General features: G+C 40.8%; 2 protein-coding genes across 10 annotated transcripts in view; one reads left to right on the forward strand and one right to left on the reverse strand.

Annotated features, from left to right (window-relative positions):
* The window catches only part of camsap2a (calmodulin regulated spectrin-associated protein family, member 2a), a 43,034-nt gene extending 32,809 nt beyond the window's left edge, over positions 1-10,225 (reverse strand). For all 7 annotated transcript variants that reach the window (XM_063494972.1, XM_063494970.1, XM_063494967.1 and 4 more), the window contains exons 1-2: positions 9,617-10,225; positions 6,592-6,851 (exon numbers count right to left, since the gene is read on the reverse strand). In XM_063494972.1, coding sequence (XP_063351042.1) covers positions 6,592-6,851; positions 9,617-9,755 — 399 coding nt within the window. In that variant the 5' untranslated portion in view covers positions 9,756-10,225. The remainder of the gene's footprint in view (positions 1-6,591; positions 6,852-9,616) is intronic.
* A 452-nt stretch (positions 10,226-10,677) lies between these two features.
* Positions 10,678-15,401, forward strand: ddx59 (DEAD (Asp-Glu-Ala-Asp) box polypeptide 59). 3 transcript variants are annotated; one of them, XM_063495102.1, is made up of 8 exons: positions 10,678-10,736; positions 10,992-11,859; positions 12,214-12,396; positions 12,514-12,603; positions 12,834-13,085; positions 14,093-14,245; positions 14,812-14,940; positions 15,038-15,401. In XM_063495102.1, exons 2-8 carry the CDS (start codon positions 11,005-11,007, stop codon positions 15,296-15,298), a joined length of 1,923 nt encoding a protein of 640 aa, XP_063351172.1. In that variant the 5' UTR covers positions 10,678-10,736; positions 10,992-11,004; the 3' UTR covers positions 15,299-15,401. The 3 variants fall into 3 exon arrangements, with proteins under 3 accessions (XP_063351172.1, XP_063351174.1, XP_063351171.1); XM_063495104.1 differs by having other exon boundaries at positions 10,699-10,750; XM_063495101.1 differs by lacking the exon at positions 10,678-10,736 and adding an exon at positions 10,776-10,880.
* The last annotated feature ends 20 nt before the right edge of the window (positions 15,402-15,421 follow it).

Here is a 15,421-nt window from a genome sequence, read left to right on the forward strand (position 1 = left end):
GTAGGAGTCATCATGGATAATGATTGGCCTGTGTCTGTTTTTCTGGCCGTTCGAGGCTTCACTGATCCTCTCAAACTTCTGCACAATGGTCTCCTGTGCGACCACATGGCCATGGTAGCACACATACTCAGGGGTAATGTAATATTGAAAAGCAGTCTGCTTTTAGAATTAAAGCTCTCCTGACCTGGCACTGAGTCTCGATGCTGGGGCAGATGTCTAAAAACTGAAACTGTCTAGCTTCAGGTAAATTCACGCCAACTCAGCTGGACATGGAAAACCACTCAGCTGTACCTCTCTTTTTGAAGGTCAACACAAGTACCAAAGGAAAGGCAAAAAGCTGGACCGAGAGAGCTTTACTTTATACTACATGGAGTGAAAATAGGAGAAACAAAAAACAACAAGGTTTAAGATTTTATCTTTTTTTAGAGTTTATTCCACTGTGAAGGAGCTGAAATGAGTAGGATTTGCTATAGTCCCAGTTACCAGGTGCTTTAGATAATCACAGGAAGATTATTTTTTATACAAAGAGCGCTACAGGAACTAACTCGACAAGAACAATCTAACAACCTCACAGTGAGACTTCAAATGAAAATTAATGAATTGGCACTAAAGGAAACCAGTAAAATGCGAAGTTCATCAACAAAGTTATTACAATTAATCCAGCATAGAATATTTATATCTTTACTTTTTTCACACCAATGTCAGTCAAGACCAAAATGGTGGCCTGACCAACACAAATACAGTTTAATTAACTTTAAGCCTTTTTCCAGTAGTTCCACCTGATCTGTCACAAGTTAATGTTGCATTTTCCCTTTAAAAGCTTCTGGTGTGACACAGAATTGCAGGTTTAAGAGATTAAATGTTTTTGTGAAGATCATTGCTATAAACCTAACATTTAAAACCTTCCAGTTTTCTGTGCCTTTAATTACCTTTTCTTTACAAAATGCACAAAACACCAACTGAGAATGCTGGCATCAGTTGTGGGAATTCAGCATTTAACCAGCATACCTTCCATATGCTCCAAACCCGAAGCTAGCAATTATTTAGAAACCTCAAAGCTACCCTTGGAACATGACTGAGGGACAGTACCATGGCTTCCATCCAGTGTTGACCTACTCTGTTGAAATGCAAGCACTCCGAGTCCTCCCATCATCTTTGAAAACTCCCTCTGTGTTGACATAGTTTCATGTGTGGATCGTCTCTATTTAACAGGCTAAATGGATCAGCAAAAACAGGAAACACTGCTGCAGATTTTCTGCAGAGCACTGACTGATTTTACCAGTTATCGGGAATTCTGGATTTCTTCTAGCCAAACACTGTGGCTTGCTCCACATGTTTGACTTTGCAGATTTTTACCCCAGATTTCCACTAGCATAATAGCATTTATTTACTATAGAAAGACGCAGTTCTCAGGCTATCACGTGACATTGTGTAATGTGGTTCGCTGCTTATCCATCCATACTGTACTGTCCGGGAGTCACTGCTGGCATTAAGCATAACTTCCTGCCTGTGACTCCGCTGAGGCCAGCAAGGACAGAAAGAACTTGGATGTGCTTCCCTTCAACCCTGCTGCTTCAGCTCGTCTTTGTTCACAAGATCAGTTGCAATACGAGAAGAAAAAGATTCTGAGGAAGCCGGTCTGATGTTGACAAGTGTGTTGTTACATGCTTGGCACATAATTTTCTGTAATTCATCTTCTGTGTGTGCCTCTTTGCACATGAAGCAGCGTGACAGCGTTGCCGTGTGCTTCTATCAATCCGGCATTTCAGTGTCTCTCCTGGAGTCCATCTCCTCTACTATAACAGCCACTACACACACACAGAGCACACAGCTGCACATACAAGTTCATATCGCAAATAACGACATATGCAGCATAAGCACCCCCACTCTTGCGCCCACCTACACACAAATGCAACACCCGGCCAACTGGTGTGTAACCATGGAAACGGAGTGTCTGCCCAATAGGAGGAGTGATGGAGGCAGCAAAGGAGAGGGAGAATAACAGGAGGAAGTGTACGCTTCTCCATCCATCCATCCATCCATGGTATATATATGTCTTGATGAATCAGTCTGTCACAGTAAAACTAATATTTGGTACACACAGTGTGTATATGGCTGTTGCAATCATTTTTCATCACTACAAGCTGACGAAAATACAACTGGGATGGAAATTTACTTAAAATGGTTGATATGGTGTCCATGTGCAGGCCTTTCATCACATTATTAGTAGCAGCTTTATTTAAATTAATAAAGTATTAATGTAGGACAAGTCCTATCATTACAGACCAGCAATAAAAACAGTTGTATTATCAGCTGCTAGAGCAAACTGTTGTCCTGTAGAGGTAATGCACGTATGACACAGTTATGTTTCTTGATGCTTCAAAGCTAGCATGTTGCAAGATGACATTCCTCGTCCAGTTTGTTCCAGACCAAATGGGCTCAAATTAAGAAGCTTGAATATTTTGTGAAAGTCTGACTTGTGCAATAAATGTGCTATATAATTGGCAGGCAGCTAAACAGAGGGCCAGAACTAGGTTGAATGTAATTAAGTTCGCATACATGTAACGAGCACAGCTGCCAATAAGGTAAACCTCTGAAAGAATATGACTATAGTGACTATAACCCTGTTTTTGTTTTACGGTTCTTCTTATATACAGTCACAGAGACACATAAAGCCAGTAAATAACCCAGAAAAAAGGACATGGTGCTTCTGACTACCAGCATTCAGAGCATACAGTTCACAGAATAAACGCATTATCATCTAATATATAATGAAAATCTCATAGCGGCATCATGAACTATTTACTGCTGTTTTATTAAATTAAATAGTTATGACATCCACTGTTCAGTTGTGAGATTATTTAAAGAAACATACATATTCTTGGAATCTATTGTTTCCAATTACTATACTGTAACTAGGCTGTCACTGTTCTGCATGTCATCACAAAATTCAGAAGTCAATCTCTTAAATCTGACTTTCATCTTATAAGTCTGTCTTAAATCTCACAAGTCTGACTTTAATCTCATAAATATGACTTTAATCTTATATGTCTAATTTTAATCTTATAAGTCTGACTTAAATCTCATAAATCTGATTTTTATCTTATATGTCTGATTTTAATCTCATAAATATGACTTTAATCTTATATGTCTAATTTTAATCTTACAAGTCTGACTTAAATCTCACAAGTCTGATTTTAATCTTGTAAATCTGATTTAAATCTTATTCTGACTTTAATCTCAAAAGTCTAAGCTTCATAGCTTCATAACATGACTCAAAAAGTCATGACCCCAAATTATAGACTTTTATTGGCTCTAATCCTCTTCCGTAGGTTACACACACACAGGTACAAACACAGAGTTTATCCTTTGGCTACATTCTCACCCCAGCCAATATAATTTAATTTCACCATGGCAACAGAGTGACTTTCTCCAGGATTAATTTTTCAAGTGAAGACACTGCTTGATATTTGATAAGGATTATCTGTTGATTATTGTCTCAAACTTCCTTTTTTGTCACATGCCACATGTACAGTGAAACAACACAAACATGATATTCCTGCTGCAGTACACATCTTTGTGTTTTAAATAAATCCTCCACATTCCAGAGGACTCACTCAAAGAAGGCCACTGCACTTCCACAAATGAGCACAAGCCTAGCAATTAAAGCTTTTCTCAGCAGGTAATTGTGTTCGCTGTAGTGCTGCATGGGAGCGACAATGTTTAACGCTAACAATATTTCAGTATTGCCCACCTTGACATCCCTCTTTATTCTTTGAGAGCACTACAGGTGGGGAGAGTCAGCGATACAGAATGTGTGTAGGCGACCGAGTGGGAGGAAACTGCGATTTGGATTCTGCATCTTCACGTGTAGAAATGTGTCACATGGCAGAAGAGAGAAGGCTGAGTGGGCAGAATAGTGGCAGAAACGAGAGGGACAGAAAAATACGACTATAAAGCAACGTCTGGTCGGCAACCTAACGAAATGTCAGCAATGTGCTCGGTCCTGACACGTGTCAGACAAGACGTCAGCAGCATCTGATTCTGTAGCTGCCTGACCTACTAAAGCTGCCTTCAACATCCTCTAAAGTTGCTTATTCTGAATATTCTTATTCTTCATGCAAAGTGCTGAGTCAAAAAAGATGCTAAGCCAAAATGCCACGAAGCATTATTTAACGACACTGCTGGTGCTCTTATCCCGAGCAGCTTACATATACAGCTGCAGGCAGGTGCTCGGTCTCTGCTTCTGGAGTAAAAGCAGTGATGTTTTTCTTTTACTAAAACCTCTCAACACAGCAAACCACCTTGTCTGATTCTTCCAGAAGAAATGCCTTTTTCTCTATCACATGAGTTCACTTCGGACACCTAACAACCAAGGTAGACACTGAAACAGTCTCTTAATAATTAATAAAGCTCTTCTTGAGCTGCAGTGTGCAGCCAGCTGATCAATATTAATACTGTCTCGCAGTGCTTATCAAACAGCAATCATTCCACTAGTGGAAACACTTGCTCGGTTTGGGTCAGGTTGCTGCCCCAGCAGAGTGTTCAGGAAGACAATGCACTAGCTGTCAGTTCAGTGGATTATTATTTATTCTCACATCAACGTAATTCAGACACTGCACAGATTTGTACACTTCGTGTGAGTTAAATAGAATCTGTCTGCACTGGACGTTTAGATTGTCTGTTGTCTTTGTTGGGTAACATTTATAAAACTGAGAAAAATCACATCTTCGTGTCTCATTTAATGTCCAGTCATGGAAATACCAGGAATTTAATGACAACTTATAAAATTTTAACAGACAAAGACCAATGGTGGTGCAGACAAAGAGCCAAGAACAAAACAACGGGATAAAGCGAAATCAGGAGGTGGGAGGAATAAGGAGCAAGGAAAAAGACGAGTGAACACAGAGAGGGAAGTGATTGGACTTAATGGGAATGATTAAAAAAGGGGAAACATTTGGAAATAAAGTAAAAGAGGGGATTTGAAAGTGTCAGGAAGGTAAGTAGGGAGTAAGGAAAAAGCACAGAAAGAAAGAAGATAAGAAGAGATGATTAAAACAGAAGGAAAAGGCCAGGACAGAGCATGGAAAAGGAAAGGTGAAGGATGAAAAATGAATGGCAAACAAATAGATGGCAAAGGAAAGTAATTTCACACTCTTCTAACACCTCATTTTCACATTCACAAAAACCTGCTCTGTCACACAAACACAAATGCTGACACCCTCTAGCACAGCATTCAGCCATGAACCGCAGTGAATTACAATCAAATAAAGAATCCTTGCATTAGTGAGCTAAGAGAGACTAGCCAAATAACACTCACAAGTGCAACATTTCCCTTACCTTTAAAAACCCATTAAAATTTAAATCTGGGAGAAATGGTTGCACTGAAACACTTGTTGTAATCTGGAAACTAAGTGCTTTAAACGTAACCACAAACAAAACTTAAATAACTTTTACATTAGCATTGGAGGGAAATTAAAACCAGCAAGACTCTACAAGCAGACTGCAGGCATACTGTGTGCTAATTGTGTTGCAATTGCAAATTCACTGAAGCAATAAAGCCTCCTATTGGGATTTTGCCCCAAAATAATGAGGATACCTCAATCTCGCGCAGTATGCTTCCTGCAAAGTCATCTCATCTCTGACACTGACAGACTGAGAGGAGCTGCGAGTGTACAGTAAATCCCACCCTACAGCATGCTTTCATGTAGAAAATACCAACCCGCACAGAGCAGTAAAAGCCTTGAGGTGTGAATCGGCTTGAGAAATGACAAATTCAAGACAAAAATCTGTATGAGAGATGTGTGTAAGTGACACACTCTCCATCTTGTTGTATTCTCTTGTTACACTGTGGTCGTCTTGCATTGTTATTCTAATGCAATGTGTAGAAGCTGTTGGTGTCCAGCTATAGTCCATTAAGAGACTATGTGATTTCCACAAAGTAGTTTAATCACAGTTTAGTATGAGCCAAACTGTATATATATGAACATGAATATATATATAACTGTATATATAAGAACTAATGTGGTTTGTCATGTTTACCTGAATTACCATAGAGAAATATGTTTTACAAATAATGGGAGGAAAAAAATGTCCTGATCAGTAAGCAAAAAAGGTTTGCACATAAGTTTAAATATGGGGATCAATTTAGTATCTTAGCAAACAATATTAAACTTATACTTGATCAAGCTAATAAGTAAAATGCATTTATTTACTCTAATATCCTAAAGGAACAGCATACTCTATGGAAACCATGAAATTTGAATATACTATGTAGCTGGGAGAGAAAAAGCTGCAGGGTGATCTTGTATTTGAGTGCATGAAGGCGTAAAAATATGCGTTTCTGCACCTCGACAGACCAGAATGTCTGCTTAAGTAAAGTTTCAGCAACAGCAAGATCAAATAATCGGACGAGGAAGGAGACTGTATGCGTGATAGATGTCTGAGTTACTGAGAAAGCAAAGCAAAGGTTTACTACCACTGTATTACCACCAACAGCTGGGTGCACGCCTAATACATTACTAACTTCACGCACATAAGAAAGAATCGTTACTGTGTACAGTTTAGCCAGCTTTCACACAGCTCCCCTACCATTTGCAGAGGCCTCTTTCGCAGGTCTCTCTCAGTCACCAGTCTCTCCTGGTCGGTGACGTACAGACCGCGTTGAGCTAGCGCCTGGATGACAGCATCGTGACCCAGCAGCGGCTTGGCAGCGTCGCTCTTTAGGATAAGGCTGCCAGCCCTGCAGTAGAGGTCTGCAGATAGCAGGAGGCTGGCCACAGGAGGCTTCAGGTGCTCCTGCTCATACTGGTCTGTGTAGAAAGGGTCCTTCAAGTCTGCTGGGATGCTGTCTGTGTGATAGAGCAGAGGAAGCAGAATCAGCTGACAAGCAGAGCTTAATAGCAACATGGCGCCAAATCATTTAAATAACAATTTATGAATCAATTCATATTAGACATTAAAATGCTGGCAAACATTAGCATGTTTCTAAATTGCTTGCCTTGGCACATCATTGAGGATCATATAAGAGAAGGTAAACAAGTATATAATTAAAAGCGCTGATGTAAACAGAGGAAAAAAGCTGAAAGCATTCTGGAGCATTAGTTTTCTACCTTTCTAATGAATAGTCATTTAAATTTTCTAATAAGATTAAAAAAAAATAGGATAAACTCAGATGAGCTAATATCAAGTTTGGGCCGTGTTATTCTAAATCTGTCTTCACTGAGGATTTTTCCCTCTGTGGACAGATTGTCTAGCAATACTTTGGCACAACTACTTGTTTTCGTTGCCATGCTTTGACAATAACATCACATGGATATGTGTGGATAGACCTTGGCGTTGCTATAGCAACTGCAGGATGAGCGGTAACCTGATCGATTCATCCAGTGTGTATCTCTGCAGCTTGCAGCTCCCTGGGAACACCCTTCTCACTGCCTGCCTCATCAAAGAGAGAGGCTGCACGTGAGCGTGTGTGCATGTGTGTTCATTACCTCAGGCAAGTCCACTGCACGGGGGATAGCGTACAAATAATTTGAGCAATTCTGGCCCATACCTTTCTATCAAGTGTTTTCACAAATCCACGTCTGGGAACATAAAGTATGTTATGCACAGTTGTTAGTAAAGCTACTGCAAACCCTTCTTTCCCTGGTGCAGATTAAGGAAGCCATGATTAAGCGTTTTCAAATGAGACTATTTGAAAACATTAAATTATGTCTGCAAGCAAAACAGACGCAGGGCTCGTCCCTGTCTCCTTGGCACGGAGAATGGATCTTAATTAGGATAAAAGCCTGTGTGTGTGTGCGAGTGGTGATCCACACACTGACAGCTTTATGCTGCCCATCCTCCAGCACATGCACACGGAGGTCAATGAATCACCTGCTTTGACTGACCGCTATCAGCAAGGTCATCTGTACACAGTGTTATTACAGAACAGAATTGCAGGCAGTAGTAGCAACTATCCAGGCTACAGGGTTTCCTGTCAGAACTATATTCATATTAAGGATCCTAACAAAGAACAAAAAATACACTATGTCTTTATATTAACCCCCCCGCACCGCCTTCATCATCCACAGGGAGAGGTCAGAGGTCAGGCTGAGCTCACGGAACACCACCTCTGGAGCTGCTTAGGAGACGATTTTTTATGTTATCTTTCAACATTTTGTGTTCCTGGTTTATATTCTGTAATGCTCCTAATTGTTTTAAGGACAAAGAAAACGTTGAGCACGAAGAAGTCAGTTTTATCTTTTAATATTTCATTAGCTTGGTAGTATTTGAGCTTTTACTCATGTAGACTCACAATCTTCCATTCAGTCATTGTTACAACTTCTTGTTAAGTGAATACAGAGGGAATTACACTCATTGTCTGTCAGCCTCTGGTTTTTACCTGGTATTAAATGGCGCTGCTGTTCTGAGTTCTGAATCAGGACACTGTAAATGTTGGGGCATAGCATTTGACAGCGACTCCTGACAGCAGATGATCTGCTGTACAGCACACATCTCGCACGTACTCGACTGCATATTCTTGATGTACTCTCGCCTCAATCTAATGAGGCGGATGCATGTGAAGCTTTCACAGCAGCGTAGGCTGGGATCTGGAGATGATCTCGCTCCCTTTCTCTTTCTTGCCCTTCCCCTCCCTCTCTGGGGGGCTGTATTTTTGGAATCAGCCCATTTCATTCAGTTCTGACTGAAAATACACAAGAGGATCAGCAAGGGATCTCATGTTTGCTGAGATATAAGCAACACAGAAACAAGGAATGACGCTCTCAAATAAACTGAGACGAATCAGGAATATAATACAATAACTACAAAATAAAGAGATAAAGATGAATGAGTTGATAAAATGGGAAAAGGATAGCACAGAAGGATCTCGCACTGCATGTATTAAGATACATTTGCAGTTACTGCTTGGATGCTTTTTATAAAATTGAAAAAACATCTTTTTCCCGCTGTTGTTCATTTTACCTCGTGCATCCAAAAAAGATGTGGATGCTCCACCAAAACAGATGTTTGTGCTGTAGTTTTCTATTATAGATGCTCAAGTGTAAGCCAGATAATCCCACTGATTTGCCATTTTATTATCACTGCATTGCTGGATATGCATCCATGCATCCCCTATATCAGTTAAAGTATTTAATACTAATTCCATTGAAACTGTGGAATTACATCCACTTCGTTAGGTGTCACAGGATGTCATGCCATACTTACTTTGCAGTTCTGACATGGATGCAGCACCCTGGAGGTGACATCATTGGAAACAGGTACTTTAATATCTCTATAAGTATTCTCCATTAAATACCCCCCACCCACCCCATTGATTAGGGACCACAGGAAGTGGTTTTGTTTTTTTTTTACCTTTCTTTCGTTTGGTATAACACGTATTGCTTTCCTCATAAGAAATGAATGAAAACGATGGCAGTTTCCATGTGAACCAGCCCATATGGGAATTGACTGATAATAAATCATAAATCTCCATTACACATTTGTTGCTTTGGGTTTATTTGGATTCTGACAAGCATGCATTAAAAACAAACAATCAAAAGAAAAGCATTAAAATCATAAACAGACTCGTGCTGCGTCCGGTTAACTGTTGCAGTCGGTGCGGTGATGAACCTACCTGTCCCGTATGCTTTGGCCACCAACCATGTGAGGCTGCAACACATTTTGGCTCGGGAGAAGTCATAGTGCTCAAAAGACTTTATTGCTGGAGCAACGAACGTCTTCTTAACATCCCTGACGTCCTGAACTTCACCCATATTTCACCCCTTGATTGTTCCCTCAAACCCTACGAAGCGAAAGCATCCCAGTACTGGAATTTGGTGGAAAACTATAAACAGCTGGAAACTGAAGAGATGGTCTGTCTTTCCGCAGATTATTCACAGATATGTATGTCCTTCCAGTAATAAAATGCTCTTGGGGCTAGGTTTGTTTTGTCTTTTTCGGTCTCGTTCACACAATGGGTCGCTACTCCTGGTGTTTTTCATCCATTCTGTTTTCTACCAGTTGAAAGGCTCTCCGTCTGAACAAGCTAGGTTTCCTTGGAAATCAAAGAGGAGGGAAAAATACTCATCGACTGGAATGAAAACAACAATATTTCCATTATTTGAGTTGTTTGGCAGCAGACGGCTTCTTCCTTTCATGGCCATGTGTCATTGTATGAATAACCTGTGTGTTTTGCATTCGGTCCTCTATTCGGTGCCGTGATGCGGTTTTCCTGCCGCACTGAGGCTTTCTCTAGCTCTGCACGTTTGTTGTCCAACGCGCATGTGCGAACGGTGCTTTCAAACTCCGCTGGGAATTTTAACACTTTTATCTTAATTCTTTGGAATCAACCGCCCACAAACATATTGTACCGCAATATAGTCGGTAACACGGCATTAACTTGCTACATTGCAAAATGTCCACCCCGGATTTGTTTAATAGGCTGCATTTTTATTACTTTTACTCATATTCTGTTACCCTGAACGCACCCTTAACGTAAAATATGACAAATTAAAAAAATGAAATGAATAAGAAGAGGTCAATATACTTTAAAAAAAATTCTAGGACAAAGATACACATTTTTAAAACGTAATGTTTTAAATAAAATTTTGCTAAAAACAGCGATATAAATAACAGGGGTAAAAAAGCAACTCAGCTCCACGAACTACAATTCCCAACGTGCAAAGGACGTAATGTTGCGGCATCAGTGTGCGTCGGGAACTGTTTGCGACTGTCGGAGGATTTGACGCGAAGAGGTAATGTTGTTTTTGTAAGTAACAACCAAATGGTGGCTCAGAAGTGTAATTTCAAAATATTCAAAAACTTGGTTTCTTCGCAGCAGGAGTTATTTAAAACTTCCATTTGGAAAAAGTCGATCTGGCCCTTTAAAAAGAAAAAAAGTGAGCTATGGAGGTTCTTCATACTCAATTTATTTGCAGCTGCTGCCATAACATGTCACCTAAATCTTTTGGCGTAGCTGAGTGTTTACATCTGCTTTGTTGTGGTTACAGGTAGTATTTAAACATGTTTCTGCCACGAGCCCTGAAGGTGAAGAGACCTGCCCAGGGATCGGCTCAAGTTGTGATTAAGAAAAGCAAAGTTGTTCAAGAGGAGGATAGCAAAAGTAGCTCCGAGACACCTGCTCAGAGCGAGGAAGCATGTGAAGACACCCAAACACGAGATGCGACAACACACGCAGCTGCAGAGAGCTTAGCACCCGAAGATGGACACAGCTCCCTCTCAGATGACAGTGATGATGATGATGATGATGATGATGATGAGGAGGAGGAGGAGGAGGAACAGGAACCAGTGAAATCATTTAAAAAGAACCAGAGATGGCCTGAGCCAGGAGAACCTGTCTGTGTGATGTGTGGTCGCTATGGAGAGTACATCTGTGATGCTACAGATAATGATGTTTGCAGTCTCGAATGCAAAGCCAGCCATTTAGTGCAAATGGGCATGGGGACTGGGGCAGATGCATTTATGCAAAAGGACCAAAATAGAGATGAAAGGACTGTTCAAAGTCAACAGCCAGCAGCTGACCCTGGTAGGGTGGTTGAAAGTGAACCAGGCTACTCCTACAGGGAAGATCGGTTCATATCAGGCCTAACAGAGGAGCAAGTGCAACGAATTAAACAGGAGCTGGGCATAGAAACCCAGGGAAGAGATGTCGCAAGACCTGTTGTTGAATTTGAGCACTGCAGCTTCCCTCCCACATTAAGTGGTAACCTGAAAAAGGCCGGGTATGACACACCTACCCCAGTCCAGATGCAGATGGTCCCTGTTGGTCTCACAGGCAGGGATGTGATTGCCAGCGCTGACACAGGATCGGGGAAGACTGTAGCCTTTCTGCTGCCAGTGGTCGTGAGGGCACTCGAGGTACAGTATTGAAGCTAATATGTCACATGCAAATGCCATCAAGTTAAATTATATTTGAGGAGGCAGACATTTCTACAGCCCGGATAAATAGCACCACAGCCCAGATCTAAATATGTAAATCTGGACTGAATCTGCTTTTGTATCAAGCATTTGCCCTCCTGAGCTACCCCTTAGGAAGACACTAGACTCCAATATCTGACAGAAAAGCTGCTCCGTAGTTGCCAGTGACCTCTGCAGATAAAAGAGTCGAATTGAATAAATGTATTCTCAAAATGACACAAACAATTTTACATTTAAAAATTCACAAATGCTCTCTTAGTGACATGCAGTGTGTAACATTGCTTCTGCTTTCAGAAATCAGCACACAGTGTGGGCAGCCCTGTGGCTTTGATCCTGACCCCCACCAGGGAGTTGGCCATTCAGATAGAGAGACAGGCCAAGGAGCTTGTGATGGGACTCCCCAACATGAGAACTGCCCTGCTGGTCGGAGGCATGCCGCTTCCCCCACAGCTCCACCGCCTGAAGAGCAGCATCAAAGTACAGTCTCTGTTTTTTTTTTTTTCTTAAACAATAATTTCCTCCTGCTGCAGTCAAAGCTTGAGGCTGTACATTTGTCCCATGCCATGGTTTTGTTCATTTCTCAATCTCCTTTAGATTGTCATCGCTACTCCTGGGCGGCTCATTGAAATCTTGAAGCAGAAAGAGCTGAAGCTTGACAAAGTGAAGATTGTGGTGGTTGACGAGGTAGGACAAACATACTGAAATTCACAATTGACAAAAACTGTGCACTTTAAGACCTAGTAATTCGGTTCAATTCAATTTATATAGCTTTAAGGATTAGTAATGTAAAAGTTGTCTTTTAGAACAGACAACATAATGACAGCTTTTGAAAGTATTCATCTATGCATTCTGTAGAACTCATTCAAATCAGTTTTGAGAGACCTGCAACATGAAAGTTGTGCTGCATCCTGTAGGTGGACACTATGTTGAAGATGGGCTTCCAGCAGCAGGTTCTGGAGGTTCTTGAGCAAGTCCCAGAAGAACATCAGACTCTTCTGGCGTCGGCCACCATCCCGACTGGGACGGAGGAGCTGGCCGCCCGTTTGGTCCGTGACCCTGTACGCATCGCTATTGGCGAGAAGAACCAGCCGTGCGCCAACGTCCGACAGATCCTGCTTTGGGTAGAGGAACCTTCTAAGAAGAAGAAGCTGTTTGAGATTCTCAACGTAGGTCATAGATTAGATGTTTTTCAATCTTAAATTTGAGTTTTTAGATTAAAAATCATGAAGTCTTAAAAGGTTTATTATAAGTGGAGTATTTCTGGACACACTTCCACTGCCAGCATATGGTTTCTTTTACTGGTCAGTAGATATTTTTAGTTTTTGAATTCAGACCAGGTCTAATTGGTCATTGCACTCCAAGAAAGTACTTTAGAAGAAAAACACAAAGTTTTTCATTAGATCAGTTTTAGGTTACAGTTTATTTACTGCTCAGTCTTGACACGCACTGATACCAGCTTGGTATTTTAACAGCTGGCTATTGTTGGTGGAAATATTATAAAGTCCAATAAAGAACCAGCCTCCCCTTCTGCCATATTTAGACAGCCACTGTGGACACTCTGGCCTCTATCTGAAGGAAACGGGTGGGCACAGAGCCACGGCACCACTCCAGGAATCCCAGCAATAGTTTGCACTGTTTATATAAAACAGAAATGGTCGACTTTAATTAACTTGAAGTAGAAAAGTGCTCTTAGGTCGTAGTTTGAGTAACATAAGACTCTTTTCTTATAACTCAGTAACTCATAGTGTAAAGTTATTGTCTCACGAGTGGTGAGTGAATTGTGGAATTGCAGAGCTACAAAACTGGGATTGGACAAGACACAACAAGAAAACCAACTATCTGGAGTGGACTTGACTCAGAAACTAATCAAAGCAGTTGCTTCATATATTGCAGGTTTTACAGCATAGTGCATAATAGTTGGCTCAAGATTACAGAATGTTCTCCTAAAGAACAGTAAAATTAAGAAGGTATGATTGGGAGTATGCATTTCTTCCTGTCTTGTCAAGTTACAGTTACCTGTTGGAGGGCTGGAACGTATCCAGATATGTAGATGCCTCTACAGGCACATAGTATACATAATGTATTAGTTGTATAGCATTTTTGGCAATATTTTTGTATAGAAAATATGTAAAATGTAAAAAAAAAAAAGATATTTAATTTTGTCACTTTTCAGGATGGTAAGCTGTACCAACCTCCAGTGGTAGTGTTTGTAGAGAGTAAACTCGGCGCTGATCTGCTCTGCGAAGCAGTCGCCAAGGTGACGGGCCTCACTGCCGTGGCAATCCACTCTGACAAGAGCCAGTGGGAGCGCAACCGCATCCTCCGGGTGAGACCAGTGCATGGAAGAAAAACCAAATAATGCTTCCACGTTTGGTGTCCTAAAGTGTTTATCTTCAACAGCACAGACAGATACCCAAAGCTGAGGCTTTCCCCGAGAATCCAGCTTTAGTCTGCATGTCCGATGCAAAGAGACACAATGCAGAAAAAAAACACTGTTTTTCCATTTACACGCTTTTGTTCTTAAATACTGACAAGTTTTTCTTTTCCAAGATCACAACTTCTATAGGCAAACAGGTGGCTAAAGAGGTGTAAATTTATTGATACAGTTAGACAAGGCCTGAAATAATCCAGAATAAATCTAAATTATTAGGAGTCAAAATGATTTATAATCCCAGAGTCCCACTTTTAGAGTATGTAATTTTACTGGCTGATTGTATCAGACATAAATATGCTGAATTATTTTATGGACACCTCGCTTTGTTATCTGCTGTGTGTAAAATATAATTATGGGAACAACATGCTAATAAAAACAGGCTTGCCAGTAAATGCAGTTCATTATTATGTCTGCTGTATGTGTTACATACAGACTTCTAATTGTGGTTTTCTCTTCAGGGTCTTCTGGATGGCGACTTTGAGGTAGTGATCAGTACAGGTGTTCTGGGCAGAGGGCTGGACCTGGTCAATGTCAGACTGGTGGTTAACTTTGATATGCCAAACACAATGGATGAGTATGTCCACCAGGTTAGTCAGCACTGCTTAGTATCACTTTGTTGTAGTTTCATTAGGAAAACCTTTCAATTACGACAGCTAATCTAATATTACCTTTTTTCCCATCTAGGTGGGAAGAGCGGGTCGGCTGGGACACAGAGGAACAGCCATCACTCTTCTCAACAACAACAACAAACGGCTGTTCCTGGAGGTGGTGAATCGAGTCAAACCCACTGGCTCCATTTTGCCCCCTCAGCTCTTAAACTCACCGCACCTCCACGAACAGCAAAGGAGGGAAAAGCAGAGAAACAAGAAGGACCACGAGGATTCACTGGTTACCACAAATAACCTCCTGGACATCATAAAGAAACATGACCGTCGCAAGAAGTAGCAACTTCTTCCAATCTTTCATGGAATGGTGCTTATTTATTGAGTAACTTGTAAATGTTTAGTTTGTATATTTTGTTTATAAATAAATACATGTGTTTTCTGTATCGTTTTCTTTTTTTTAGAT

The sequence above is a fragment of the Pelmatolapia mariae genome, linkage group LG15, assembly GCF_036321145.2.
Source record: "Pelmatolapia mariae isolate MD_Pm_ZW linkage group LG15, Pm_UMD_F_2, whole genome shotgun sequence".
NCBI lineage: Eukaryota > Metazoa > Chordata > Actinopteri > Cichliformes > Cichlidae > Pelmatolapia > Pelmatolapia mariae.

What these genes read in the sequence shown, in the direction of transcription:
- ddx59 (XM_063495102.1), top strand. Translation starts at nt 11,005, where the DNA reads ATGTTTCTGCCACGAGCCCTGAAGGTGAAGAGACCTGCCCAGGGATCG. An exon ending in GCCTGAAGAGCAGCATCAAA is followed by an intron (nt 12,397 to 12,513) that starts GTACAGTCTCTG and finishes AATCTCCTTTAG; the next exon opens with ATTGTCATCGCTACTCCTGG. An exon ending in AGATTGTGGTGGTTGACGAG is followed by an intron (nt 12,604 to 12,833) that starts GTAGGACAAACA and finishes TGCATCCTGTAG; the next exon opens with GTGGACACTATGTTGAAGAT.